We start from the raw sequence: 14,132 nt of genomic DNA, 5'->3' as shown, positions 1-14,132 counted from the left end.
GACTGCTTTACATAAGGGTGTTAAAAACTTGGTGCCCTCTTAAAAGCTAAGGTTTCAAACTAATCAAGAAATACTGTAATGGGTTTTAACTTATATACTAATTAATGTTTTGAGCAAGACATTGATGAAATCTTGCTCGGACGTTTATGATTTTCGATACTTCAAGCAGGCAGTGTTTTTATTAATTGTAATAAGAAACTTCAGTCACATTTACGTGGAATGGTGACAAAAAATTCGTAGAACTGGAAAGTATTTTGTAGTTTTGCAAAATACTTAAAGTCGAAAAAACAGGAAAGTTTTAATACAATGTAAGCTTTAGAAGTTGTTAAAAGTACCTATGAACATTTATTATGTCCATTCCACGTAAACACGGGAGGTGAAGAATGTTTATTTACATAACTTATAAGATACTAAATTCCACACTGAAAATATTTTCCTTAAAAAAATACCATAATGTTTCACTAACCGCGTGTCATCGAATTGTAACAACACAGGTTAACGCAAACGGTCGAAAATAAAAAGTCCCTAAGCGACATGTTATCGTGTGGTGGAAAGAAAAAATGTACATGTCGCTTAGGATTTTGTTAATTTACAATTGAATGATGATTAACTATGTAATGCTTAGATTCATTCACCTGCCTATTTAAATTTCGGTTCCATATTACGTTACAAGCATAAGAGCATAAGCGATGAAGATGAAAATTACTCAAATCTACTTTTAATCCATCCAGAAGTTGATTGCTATTAGATAGGCACAGGTTATGACAATTATTTTAAAATATTCTGAAGCATATAATTAATAATCAGAAAAATAGAAATATCAATATCACGCAGGCTAGAGGCAGTACGTGAGGCAGACATGTAGCTAAAAATTGAGTTTATTTTCCTAACTAATTATGTAACAAAATTATTTGCTCACTAGGTCATTGAAGACATAATGCCTCTACAATTACATTCCAGGGGATATGACCAAATCTTAATAATATACATACATGAAAGTACACAAATTTGTGTACGGATTAAGGCCAAAAGAGGCGGAAAATTGGCTATATAGATTTCTGAAGCGACATTTCTATTACTCTAATTATTAATTCAGTTAGTGATAGTATATGACTGAGACGGCAAATAATCAGTGCAAATTGAGTGGACTACCTAAGCGCCACTATACTTGGCGCTTAGGACATTCGCTCAAACGGTTAAGGTACTGTACTCACATGAGTCGTGTTTCTCATCGACCGGCGCCTGCGGCGGCGGCGGAAGTTGCTGCTCCAGTGCGTTGACGCAGTTCATCATACTGCCGTATAGCCGGCTATCGCGGAAGCTGTCCCTGGATGCACCGTATCATCTCACGAGAGCCGGACGTATAAGTATTTATACGTCTCGGGTTTTAGGTCCATTAAGACTTTATACAGTATATCAAAAAAAAATCGGTAGCGTTTATTAAGATTTTTTACAGTCAAAAAAATTCGATAGCTTTATGTTTCTTGCACTTATCCAAGTCGTTTTCATTGGTCAAGTCATTTGCCTATTTCTGAAAACTTTTATTTTTAATAAAACAACTTAACCTGAACCACTGTATTTTGTAAGATGACATTTCAAGATCTTTCAAACACATCACGGCTGCTAAATTTTACGACACGTGAAATTATGGGAAACATCGCGTTTTGTTGCAGCTAGGGTAAGAAAATATCTCTCGGACTTATGATATTTATTGAGGTTTGAGTTAACTGTTGTTGTAAATGTACCATATTGCAAGCTAAGCCATGTCAAAATTTTAGTGCTATATTTAAATTGATTTTTGTATTTTTTTTTCTTAGAATCAGATAGAACACATTTTTAATACTAAGACGAAGAGTTGCAGTAGAGTAGATTTTTACAAAAGGTAAATAAGACGGTTCATAAAATACACAATAACTTAATGGACCTAATCTCATGCGAGTTTTTCTTTAAATTTTGAATCAATTAAAGCCAATAATCAAGATTTGTTTTTCTTTTAAATAACATAAATTATAGTACCCACACCATACGGTGGTCGTGGTTATCAGTAGGTAGTGTGTGTGTTGATCTATTTCTCTCAACTCATAAACATCCAGGAAAAGGACTGATCTGAGCACAACCAAAAAGGTATTATCGTACAAGGCACCACATATTTTTCGTTTTAAGCTGGTACTTAGTTTAGTTTACTATGTACAGTTGTAAAAAGAAATTGGTTCAAATGAACACCATAAAAATAAGAGAAATTTAATAAATACAAAATTGTTAAAAAAAGTACAACTAAAGATTTCCTTTTTTAACATATTCTCGTATAAGTAAGCTACTATACGGATATACAGTGTTAAAAACGATTGCTGTATGATAAAATCAAAATAAATTTTTTTTTCCCACGAGTCCTTTTCCTGGAAATTATTTTTACACAAATCGTCTGCGTCTGAGTCAAAAAGGTGCGATTTGCTTCGCAATTGTACCTAGAAAATGCCTAACTAAATACCTATTCATCCTAATTCTTACGACCTAATTCACGGATTCAAGCACATTCAGAAAGATATATCTAATCAAAATAAAAAAAATGCACCCTAAAGCGATCGAATCGTCAAAATGATTGTAAACTATTTTGTTACATTTAAAAGTAGTCTACCTCATTATGATTTTAATGAAAACGTGCAAGGCCCGTGAAAAAGGTCCAGATTAGTATTTTATAGAATAGGTCTTCAGTGCTTCGCGTGCCCATGGAGGATGACCTAGCCTTAACTAATATACACTTATCAAGTATTTGACAAGCGGAGTTCGTTTATAACAATTTTTATTAACTCATAATCTATTTGTCATACATACAATGTCATAAATTAATAAAAAAACATAAAAAAACCTCAAAAGATTACGCGTATTTTATTGCACATTAAACACGTGAAATTATACTACTAGGTCAACATATGTTCAAAGGCCATTTTATTCCTTAAAATGATCTGCTCTACTAAAGGAGTTATGGAGAAATTAAACATCTATTGCCTTTTTTTGTGTCAAGCTATCAAGGTTCCTGTGAGGATGGGAGCTAGGCACGGATCTGGATTTTGATTCGGATTTCAATTCAATTCAAATCATTTATTTTCATGTAACATTTCGATTATCAAGATTTTTTTTGTCGAGGTTTATGAACTGTTCGCACTTCAGTTTTGGTTCCGTTTACTTTCAGAAACAGACATTACCACAACAGCTGTCAGCACCAAAGTAGAAATTTTGACCATATTAGTTGTAAGATTGGCTTTTTTTCTTGTTATAAACGGACTCCGTTAAGTCGTGCGGTGTCGTGTCAAAACAAAATAAGGAAAAAAAAACTTTTTTATTAATTCTCACCTCCCGTTCGAGTTTCTAAACAGTGCCAATATCTCTTCAAACGTCTTGTTCTTCGTCTCAGGAACTTTTTTATACGTAAATATCCAAAAAATAGCAAGGAATACACTAAAAGGCAGGAAAGTATAGTTTTCCAACAGAGTCTGAAACAAAAAAGATAAATATTTAAAGTTACTTAAAAGGCACGGAACACGTGGTTCTTCCTAAGCGACGCGCGTATGTTCCCGGATATAAAAATACTGCATAAGCGACATGTAGTTCAGGAAATTTTCTAATAATTGAATCCGTTCCCTCTCCGCACAGTTGTTTCGCCAAGTTGAAATAATTAGGTCCTTACCTCGTTACAAAAGCGTCCCGTTAATTATTTTACTGATAAATAAACTACTAACTGGTGCCCGCGGCTTCGCCCCCAGTGTAGTTTTTTTTTTTATTTTCTAAACCTTCTTTTATAAGAACCTTCTCGTGACAATAGCAAACACAACAAAAAAAGAATTAGCGAAATCGGTCCAGCCGTTCACGCGTGATGCCGTGACCAAGGGAAATAGTTATTCATTTTACATATTAAAATGAAGATATAAAAAAACACGCAACAGCCAAACGACACACTCGATACGCATTCTAGAACAAAAGGGCAATATGGCCGGCACGTCCGCTCGCCCGCCCGTGCCACGCTTGAAAACAACTGCTTGCCTCGTATGTACCACGAACGTCAGTGCGCAGTGATACAGTTTGCGACAGATAAACGACCTACGCTATTATCGGAGACGTTATAATTTTTGCCAATTGTTGGCGAACTTGGTGCCCATTAATAGAAATTATAACGCTACTAGCCCTTACTTGCGGCTTCGCTTGCGGTAACCTTTAAATCCAGCATCAAAACTCAAACTTTTTGGTATATGGTCCCATGATATTTTTTATACAAAACAGTCAATAAAATATTAGGTAGGAGTAGGACGCAGTAACTCACCTTCATGCTCGGAAAGCCTATGCCCACGACAAAGTTGGCCATCCAATTGACCAGCACAGCTATAGCCATGGCACTGGGTCTCGGACCTTGGGAGAACAGCTCCGCGGTGATCAGCCAGGGTATCGACCCCGGGCCAACGGCGAAGAACACCACGAAACTGAGCGTAGACACCACGGAGAGGTAACTCATCCAGTCAATCATTTCCTGGACATATCCGAAAAACTCCTATCAGGGCGTAGAATGGGGTTCTTTCCTGCACCGAGTGGCTGATACAAATATAACATCACACACGGTGTTAGGCTGGTGCTTGGCTTGGCGAACGGCTCGATTCGATAGCGGACGGCTCGATTCGATAGCGAACGGCTCGATTCGATAGCGAACGGCTCGATTCGATAGCGGACGGCTAGATTCGATAGCGAACGGCTCGATTCGATAGCGAACGGCTCGATTCGATAGCGAACGGCTCGATTCGATAGCGAACGGCTCGATTCGATAGCGAACGGCGAGCAATATCTCCAAAATCACGATATCAGGTACTTTTTTGGCTAAATACGGTTTTGGATCGGTTCGCTAATCGAGGGTTTCCATTGTAAGATGTAGTAGCTAGTTAACGCGCTTAGTGCACGCGTCGCGGATATTACCTGAAACCGCGCCCGCTCCGTGCACCAGCGCCATCTAGCGTAGGCCGATACTTTTTTTTACAGAATTAGGTACCATCAGCCAAATAAGTGGTCTATCAATTTTCAAACAAGACGACATAGCTCCGGTCGACCTTAAGTGAGACGATACGATTATCAACTTCGATTTTCGAATGCCATCGCCTCCTGGTAAATAAAAGATCTGACGATTAGGTAGCTAAAATAATATTGAATCAACCCAAACCGTATTTAACCAAAAACGCATACCACGGATATCGCGAACTATTTCTATGTCCATTGCATGGTCGTGACACACTACAGAGCAGTTAGGTAGCAACACACGCAATGTACTAGAAATAATCTTGCTGTTCGCGTCAAAGCCAGGTCGACAGAGCGACATGGTTCACATCTGAATAGACGATGACAGTGAAGGCTTTAGTGCAAGTTTGTCGTCGCAACAGAAGCCCCGAATATCACGTTAGAGCAGGGTTTCTTAAAGTGGGGCCCGTAGCATGTGTATCAGGGGTCCGCAGTAGGTCAGTCTGTACACAATCATATTTATTAGGAACTTTCCAAAAAAAGATTTTAACAGGGGTCCATGGAATTGTTTAAACAGTCCATGACTGCAAAAAGTTTAAGAAACCCTGCGTTAGAGTTACCACACCAATCGATCGATGGTAAGATGGATTTGTCGACGTCCATCGACAGTTTCTACTACACGCATCAATCATCGCCAATTGATGCCATCGATCAAAGGTAGAATGAACATCGATCAATGGTTACACTGATCGATCAATCGTTCATCGACCGGTATCCGTAGATTAGCCAAACCTACTACATCAATCGATTGATGTCGATCGATGGCATCGCCCTTAGCTCAAATAGAAGGCTTGTCGCCATGCTTCGTTAGAATCACTGCCAATTTTCTCATAGTTATTGAGACGTCAAAGCTAACGCGTTCGGGGCGTTTGGTTGCGTCAAAACTTGCACTAGATGGCGCTGATTAATGGTCACCAACGCAAACGAACTTGTCCCGTTCTTACTCGTAAGAGAGTTGAAAGAAAGAGCTTCGCTCATAACGTGGCTTTACGTTTGTTGTCTTTTTGCCGATTGACAATGCCTGTCAAAATAACGGAAAAACGCGCAATGGCTGACTTTGACAGTCGACTAATCAGATGTCAAACACATCACGTTCCATGCCGCTCTACATCGACAGGTCTTACTTCTAATACTCATATCGATTAACGTTTAACTGCAAATTGATATGAGCTATAGTATCTCCACTTGTATAAACCAGGTTGTTATAGGAAGGGGGAATACCAATTTAAATGTATCGATAAAAGAATTTATAACTTTTGTCAATCACATTCGGATTTTAAAATTGCCGGTGAAACATCAACGGTATAAGTAGATAACACAAAGACAAATTAATTAACTACATGAAGTTTTGTTTTATTTCTATTGTTCGTTTGGTTAGGTTTATTTCTGGGTGATTAAGTGTGTTTGTCGGTATTCAAAAACCAACCTTAAATCAAGTTAATAAAATTTGACGCTAGGAAATTCTCTTTATTATTTATTATAGTCTAGATCAAGCAAAATGATTATAGTGATTTTATGTCGATAAACAAGAAGTTATCGATAGAATATTTTAACGAGCGATGAACTGAATAACTGTTAAAAGCTGCTAAAGAAAAACATTTTAAATTCAAAAACTAACAAATTTGACGTTCACTGTTATACTTTGTAAAATTATTATATTAAACTAAAATATATAACTTGATTTATGTCAATTGAAACATTTGACGTTACACATGAAATATGTGTTAAATAAACATAAACAGAATAAATTAAAAGCAGACTTTTCATGTCAAACACTTTCCCTCGCTTTTGTTCATATTTATATATTTTAATGATTTACAAAACATTCAGAGGGGAAATAATTAACATGAAATTGCAACACCCTACAAAAAGTATATTTCCATAATTAAACAAGTAAAGGATTGGATTTTGGATGGCACTGTAAGTCCGGATTTAGTCTTATTCTGACACAAAGTACTTGAGAGTAAACCTCGCGACAGATCAATGTAATTTATTTACCTTCTTCATTATTATTATTTTGATAAAAATATTTTTAAAGAACACAACACAATGGATGAACTTAAAAGAGGCCACAATTTTTGTGCTACTCTTTTCTTTCGTAACAAATTGTCACAATCTTTTACTTAGCTGCTTTGCAATACTGCGTTCGATTTACCTACGTCGGTGCATCGCCCTCCACAATTCATTTAACATAAATCAAATGTCAGATGCGTTTTTAATTTATTAGCATTTTACGTGATGATTGCGATACTTGAGTTCGTGTGACATAGTATGTTGGTTTGTGTGGAAGAGAAAAAAGGTGGGTTCTTGCATGAAACCATAAAACGTGTTCCATGAATTACGTCACAACAAAGTTGATTTTATGACACAACTTCCTCATATCATACTATGAAAATCGCAATTATTTTGTTCTTGTGCCAAAAATTGCTAGATCCCCCTCTATGTGTGACATAATTGCCCCCTACTGGCATAATTTGTAGTACATTTATCACATTTTAACGTGTTATGTCTAAAACTGGCAAAGATATGTGTAGTAACAATTATTTTTTCTTCCCTTTTCTACTCTTATTGTACTCTAACTCTCAGTAAAAACCATAAAAGCTTTATTATTATAAATTAATTATTTTTTACCACCAATAGTAAAGATAATAGAAATCACAGTGTTCTGTCGGGATGATTAGGTTTAGTCTAAGAGTATCATACATTTTCGACACATCATACACGTTAAAAGTGAATATAATAGGGTTAAATAAATTACATCTCCCTGTTAAGTTCATGTTGGTTTTCTTTTATGACTGAACCCGTGATGTCGTCTCGCTTCAATCGAACAAAATAAACGAAGATGGCATGACAGACAGTCACATAAAATAACAGGAACCTAAAAGAAAGTGTAATAACAAGTTATCACCAATTTATTTTTCTTTTTAAACGTGTGAAATGTCAAAAAGAAATTTCATGTGTAGAATAAGACTTGCACGTCTCTTACTATCAGATGCTTGGGTTTTATTGTTGACTTCGCTATCTATGGCTTGCACATCTTGTAATACTGGGTTAGCCTTTAAGAGCGGCCCAGCAATGCAAAACGAACGAGTTTTTTTAAAGCTTCATGACATGAACGATTCCGTGATAGGCTAGGTGGCGCTAGTATCCTAAGGTCCGCATAGCGCTTGATAACTTTGACATTTGTGTCACATTTGTGATTGGTTTACAATGAAATGATCGCGAGCAAGACTAACGTCAAACAGACCTCACCATTCTAACGCCATCTAGCGACATTTCGCCTGCCAGAAAACCGTCATTTAAGAAAAGTTAACAAAGCAAGGTTTTAAATTCATTACGTATGTTATTACTGCGCGCGTATCACAATATCGTACATCATTTTTCGACGTGTTGCATTCTATCGATAGTTCGTAAATGTCGATAAGAATACAAAACAGTCAATCCCTAAGTCCCTATAGCAAAAAACATCTTTCAAGTGATGTTTATAAGCGCTATCGTTTTATCTCACTCTTACACACGGTTGTGCCATTTGATAGTAGAGACGGCAATAAGGACAGGGACACCATAACAACCCTGGTTATATAACAGTGAAGTACTGCCATCGGCTTGCTATGTGAAGGTGTTATCTGCTTGTAGGCAGTGTTGGTGTTAAGTATATTTGCACGACTCATGAGTGCTGGAGCGCCGAGCGGGTTAGGAGGTATTTTGGAATTATTTTGACAGCTGTCATGCATCAAATATGTCAAAGATTTTTTTTCCATCAGAATTATTCTCAAACAAATATAATAATATTTACGTAAGATTTTAAATTGTTTTTATTTAAAAAATAATACAAATTGCCCAACATAAATTATTTACCGCTGACTTTGCTTAATCAGCTTACTTCAATCAATCTTTAAAATAATCTGCCAACCTAACCTCCAAATAGCTTCTATTCTGCTCTCGCGCTTACTCAAATGTATACGAAGTCAAGTTAACATGGACCTGTATACATTTCGACCAGCAATAATGACTCATCTTGCATATTCGCGTGCTAGAGCGTCGACCGATTTCAATTCAGTTAACTGTGGCGTGTTTAGTGCAGTGTGTGATGTATACATTCGATCAATTTTATACTTTCCTACTGAGACTCCGACTTCGGTGTCAGGAAAGTCGCAAGGGAGGGGGCTGGCAAAGCGAAGCAAATAAAGGTGAGAAATAAAATTAAATAGGTTGTCGATGCGTGCATGCGTTTGGGCAAACAGGGGGAGCACTGTAACGACGCTCATGCTCTTATAAGTTAAAAACTAAAAGCAAGTCGCCTCTTATGTGTACTAGTAACATGTCTAGACAACTTAATGTTCCAAATTAGAAAAGTGGCGTAAGTTCTACTCGCAAAAGTTCTTCAATTCTCATTTTGACATTTACCTTTTTTTTATTAATAAAAGCGTTGTCTTTTAATTGGTTTTAAATGAGCCGATAATATTGCGCTTGATTTTTTATCTCGCTCCTACGCGTTACAGATTATAACAACATTAGAGAACATTAGAGATTGCAACATGAAATAAAACTACATGATATACTCTGGGATTCAAAGAGTTCTTTGACTGATAGATTGTTACCATACCAAGACTGAAGGAAGTAAGATTTTGTTCTATGAGCGTAGTTGCAATGTCCGTCTTAGTCTGCAAGGGACCTAAGTTATAAAATATATGGAACTTTCTCTAATTCTTTTTATAATTTAAGATTGAAAGAGACAAAACGTAGTTCCAAAAGGTCATTGAAATACTGTATCGACAAGACGTCGATATAGTCCTAAAATGAATCTATAGATCATCTACATTAAAATGGCAAGTGCGGATAAATTTCAATTTTATTTAAAATATAATTGCTAACGAAACCCGTTTCCAAATTTTAACATTTAACACTCATAAAGTATAAGCGGTCACGGGAATTAGACATACGAGTATACCAATTGGCAAATGCAAATCGTAATATTTCTATGTCAAAAACATACTTTAATAAAACTAAGACATTATATAGCGCAGAAAGCTTGTTTTGTTGTGTTGTTCCGCCGTTTGATGTGTTGTTCAATCAACTCAATGTCCTTATGTTAAAACAGTTCATGCCAATTCAAGTTCACTGACATGACTGCATATTTTTGAACTATTTATACTCCGCTTTTTTAGCATTAGAAAAAGGGTAAACAATGTCGACAAGTCATTTTATTGAAAAACGTTTAAAAAAATCAGTAACTACTACTTATGATACCAAAAGCATGTTAATGATCATACGTCCTTGCTAATTGTTATATATTTGCTGACTTATTTTACAAAAGTTTTTTTTTCTATAAAAAGATACGTCAAGATCGCTTCTAATGCTAAAAAAAACGAAGTATAGGTTTAAAGATTTTTTTATTTGGATATTTTAGCTAAAGTATATCTCAATTACTATGTAATAGTATCAGCACATGTCATATTTAAAGTAGATTACTTCGTTTTCATGAAGGAGAGGGGTACATAAGCGATGTTAAGCGGTGCGAATAGCGGATCTTAACTAACTCGTTTGCACGTAGACTGAAATCCGTTGCGTATAAAGTTTTTTGTCGCAAAAACGCCTCAAACGCTTTTGCGTTAAAGCTTTGAAAGCACCTTTAAAAAGCCTAGAAAAAGATTTAGAACGTTCTAAGCGTATTCGCATTGTTGTCAAAAACTACGAGTATTACAAAAATTGTTGCCGATATACGCCGCTAGGGGCATTGGCTATTTGCACATAGTAATTGAAATACGCGAACGCGCTCCAGACGTTTTCCGGAGTGCTGTTAATGTACGCCCTGTAATTGTCAACCCGGAATCTAGGACGATAATGCATGATGATTATACAAGCCCTTTAGTAATTTATATACAAGAGATAAACGAATTATCATTTAGTGCATTGTTATCATACACTTCTAATTTTGATTACTCGGGTGTACAGCACTAGTTTGTTACGGATACGCGTGTCTAGGCACTTCCAGCTTACTCTTAATTATAGAAAAGTTTACGCAAACGCGTTTAATGCGTTTCTGCGTCAAAAAAACACTTAGGATCCGATCTAGCACAAACGATTACTATCTCATGTGTTACAAAAAGTTAGCCTTTGCCAAGAGTGGGGAGAAACTTAATGTCAAATGTGACACTGTCAAGTCGGACAGTTGGTTTCTCTAGAGCGGTTTACACTAACACTATAAGTTTAATCCCATTGACATAGACTGACTTTTGTACTAAAAATTCTAATGACTAAACTTAATTTAAAAGCATTGTGAACTTAATACTACAACACAGTTTAGAATGATGACAGTTTATTTTTTTTTATTTGTTTGAAACAGCGTCAATAATTGTTTTCTAATATTTAGTTCAGACGAAAGTATTTTATCAGTCATCATTCTAACACGAATTCAATCATATAATCCTAATCAATAGATGATTTAAACCATATTAAGAACGACTATTAAAACAAATAGAATATTGACAGAATGAAGCTAATTTTGTTGGCTTCTGCCTCGTTTAAAACAAGTCCGCAAAATGAGCTAACTAGACGCTCCTCAAACGAATCTACACGGAACATTATTGTCAAATGTTTTTTTAATTACAGTCAAGGGCAAAGATATCGACACGGCCAAAGTTACAAAAATATGTATACACGACTTTATGCACTTAACATTAAGGCCGTGTATACATATTTTTGCAACTTTGGCTGCATCGATATCTTTGCCCTTGACTGTACAATAAAATTAGAACATCGGTGACCCTTGGAATATTGTCAAACTAGAAAAGACGCGGTCTAGCCTTAGTTAAGATGCGCAGAGGCATGTTGAATCGACCAACCGCATTAGTTAAAACGCCAAGGAATTCAACAATAGCTCTGATACTTATTAGCAATTTGTCACTATTATCACATGTGCACTAGTTTTTTGTTATTTTTTTACTCATATAGCATCAAACAGTTGTTTCAGTTATTAAAATTATGATCGATCGTTTTTTTATCGATATCGATAATAACATCTGCTTGCCCAGCCCTAGTATCATGATGGATCTTGAAACGCTCTTCTCGCCTTATTCCCCTTGTAATGTGACAAAATGACGTTAATATCATCTACTAATGTGATTGATCGATTCTACACTTACTCGTACATTCTAAAATTACCTACCATTTGGATAAGTACCTAACTAGTACATAAATTCTCATTAATCTGTTTGTTTTTTACCCTCAAAACAATGCCTTTTATGTAGTGTAGGGTTACGTATTTAAACGGCAAATATTCAATATAAAATTTTAGTCGATCACCAACACAGCAGTAGAGTATGCAACTGCCTGTGGGCCACAGATATAGATTACACTAGATAACGCAAACACCTCAATCTGTATGAAAAACAACCGTGTCACTTTTTTATATCTACTGTGACGTCTCAAGAGCGAATTAGCGATGTGAATTCCCCGATGTCCGCGCAAAATCGATTCAAATGCGCCGGCCGGCTCGCCGTGGGGCTCGAGTCAGTCACTAGTCATGATTAGTCAGTTAGCGGTCAGTCTTTGTATGGAGCCAACCCCGACCTTTGGCCAGGGTTCGGACACGCGAAGTAGATGCATTTGCGTAATCTAGTGTAATGTAATCTATATCTGTGCTGGAGGCCCATTCGCTACGCTGCTCACATTGTACCCTCTCGCATTTTTTGACTTCTCTTATACAACTGTCGCATAAAGTACTACAATCTAATTTTTTTTTATTCGACTGGATGGCAAACGAGCAAGGGGGTCTCTTGATGGTAAGAGATCACCACCGCCCGTAAACATCTGCAACACCAGGGGTATTGCACATGCGTTGCCAACCTAGAGGCCTAAGATGGGATACCTCAAGTGCCAGTAATTACACCGGTTCAATGCTTATTAATGTACATGGGCTTGCTTCTGCAATAAATAATAATGTTTGCATTATATATTTTTGGCAATGAACTTTACTTGAGTGTAACCATCCCCCAATCCAGATAAAAAAAAACTAAAACAAATTAAAGAAGTCTAACGTTACTTGTCACAGCCTACGAAACGCTAGCCTAAAGTAAATTCTGTTGATTATCGGTTATCCCTGTTAACATCTCCAGGATCACCCTCAAGGGTTTCGTTCTTGACATTGTGACTAAAGAACCCTAAAAACTTACACAAAAGGCACTGACGTAAGGATGTGTTTCAAGCACAGGCTTGATCTACAACGATCTTTCTTCACACATTCGCGCAAATGACAAAACTACTTCATTTCACACTCGCGCATATCTTGCCTATATAAACCGATAACGAACGGGAACGAGTCCGCGAAGAATATTCGTATCCGAACCATGCTCATCGCTCTCGGGTAGTTCGCACTTTCGCGCGTGTATAGGGTAGGTGACACCATAAAACTATAGTACCTACCGTAAACTGCTTCAACTTTGCCCTCTGGCCCCAACATTGCCTGAGTTTATTTAGAGTCGATAACTTAATTTAAAACCTAATACCTATAAGTATAGGTTTTAAACTTTTATCTACATGGGAATTATTATTACGGGGAGACAAAAGTTTAAAAACCTAAAGGGTGCTAAGTTATCGACTCTAAATCTAATCAGGCAATGTTGGGGCTAGAGGGCAAAGTTGAAGCAGTTTACGGTACAGTCCAGTTCTTAAACTTCTGAGCAAACATTCGATCAAAAATATCTGAACACGCTTCTACGTTTTTGAAAATAGAGCCGTGTTCACATATTTTTATTAAAAATTTTGCTCAGATGTTTAAGAACTCGACTGTACAGTCAACGTCATAAATAAGTCATCACTTTTGTACCTTGTCACTTGAACGTCATGTTTGGAAAGCCATACAAAATTGTGTAACGACTGAAAGCGACAAGGTACAGAAATGATCACTTATTTATGACATTGACTACCAATACGCGACTCTAGGAAAACGTTTCTATTTTAACTGAAAACCAAATCAGTTTCAATTGGTTAAGTAAAGTTTTTTAAGAGGTGAAGTTTGTATTTTTTCTCGCAAACTTGGCATTAAGGCTGGATCTTACCGACATAAAATTACTTCTTAT

General features: G+C 36.5%; 2 protein-coding genes across 7 annotated transcripts in view; both read right to left on the bottom strand.

The window, feature by feature from the left end:
* LOC141437922 (solute carrier family 35 member C2-like) overlaps positions 1-14,132 on the bottom strand; it is a 309,412-nt gene that overhangs the window by 32,325 nt on the left and 262,955 nt on the right. The gene's annotated exons all lie outside the window — the stretch shown is intronic.
* Glut1 (Glucose transporter 1) overlaps positions 1-14,132 on the bottom strand; it is a 116,296-nt gene that overhangs the window by 15,337 nt on the left and 86,827 nt on the right. For 2 of the 6 annotated variants that reach the window (XM_074101378.1, XM_074101396.1), the window contains exons 15-17: positions 4,316-4,540; positions 3,352-3,491; positions 1,215-1,327 (exon numbers count right to left, since the gene is read on the bottom strand). In XM_074101378.1, coding sequence (XP_073957479.1) covers positions 1,215-1,327; positions 3,352-3,491; positions 4,316-4,540 — 478 coding nt within the window. The remainder of the gene's footprint in view (positions 1-1,214; positions 1,328-3,351; positions 3,492-4,315; positions 4,541-14,132) is intronic. The other 4 variants (XM_074101370.1, XM_074101387.1, XM_074101406.1 and 1 more) reach the window with 3 other exon arrangements.

Source organism: Choristoneura fumiferana, chromosome Z (assembly GCF_025370935.1).
Source record: "Choristoneura fumiferana chromosome Z, NRCan_CFum_1, whole genome shotgun sequence".
In the NCBI taxonomy this organism is placed as follows: Eukaryota; Metazoa; Arthropoda; class Insecta; order Lepidoptera; family Tortricidae; genus Choristoneura; species Choristoneura fumiferana.
The sequence above is the reverse complement of the archived record's forward strand: the minus strand, read 5'-3'. Positions and strand labels throughout refer to the sequence as shown.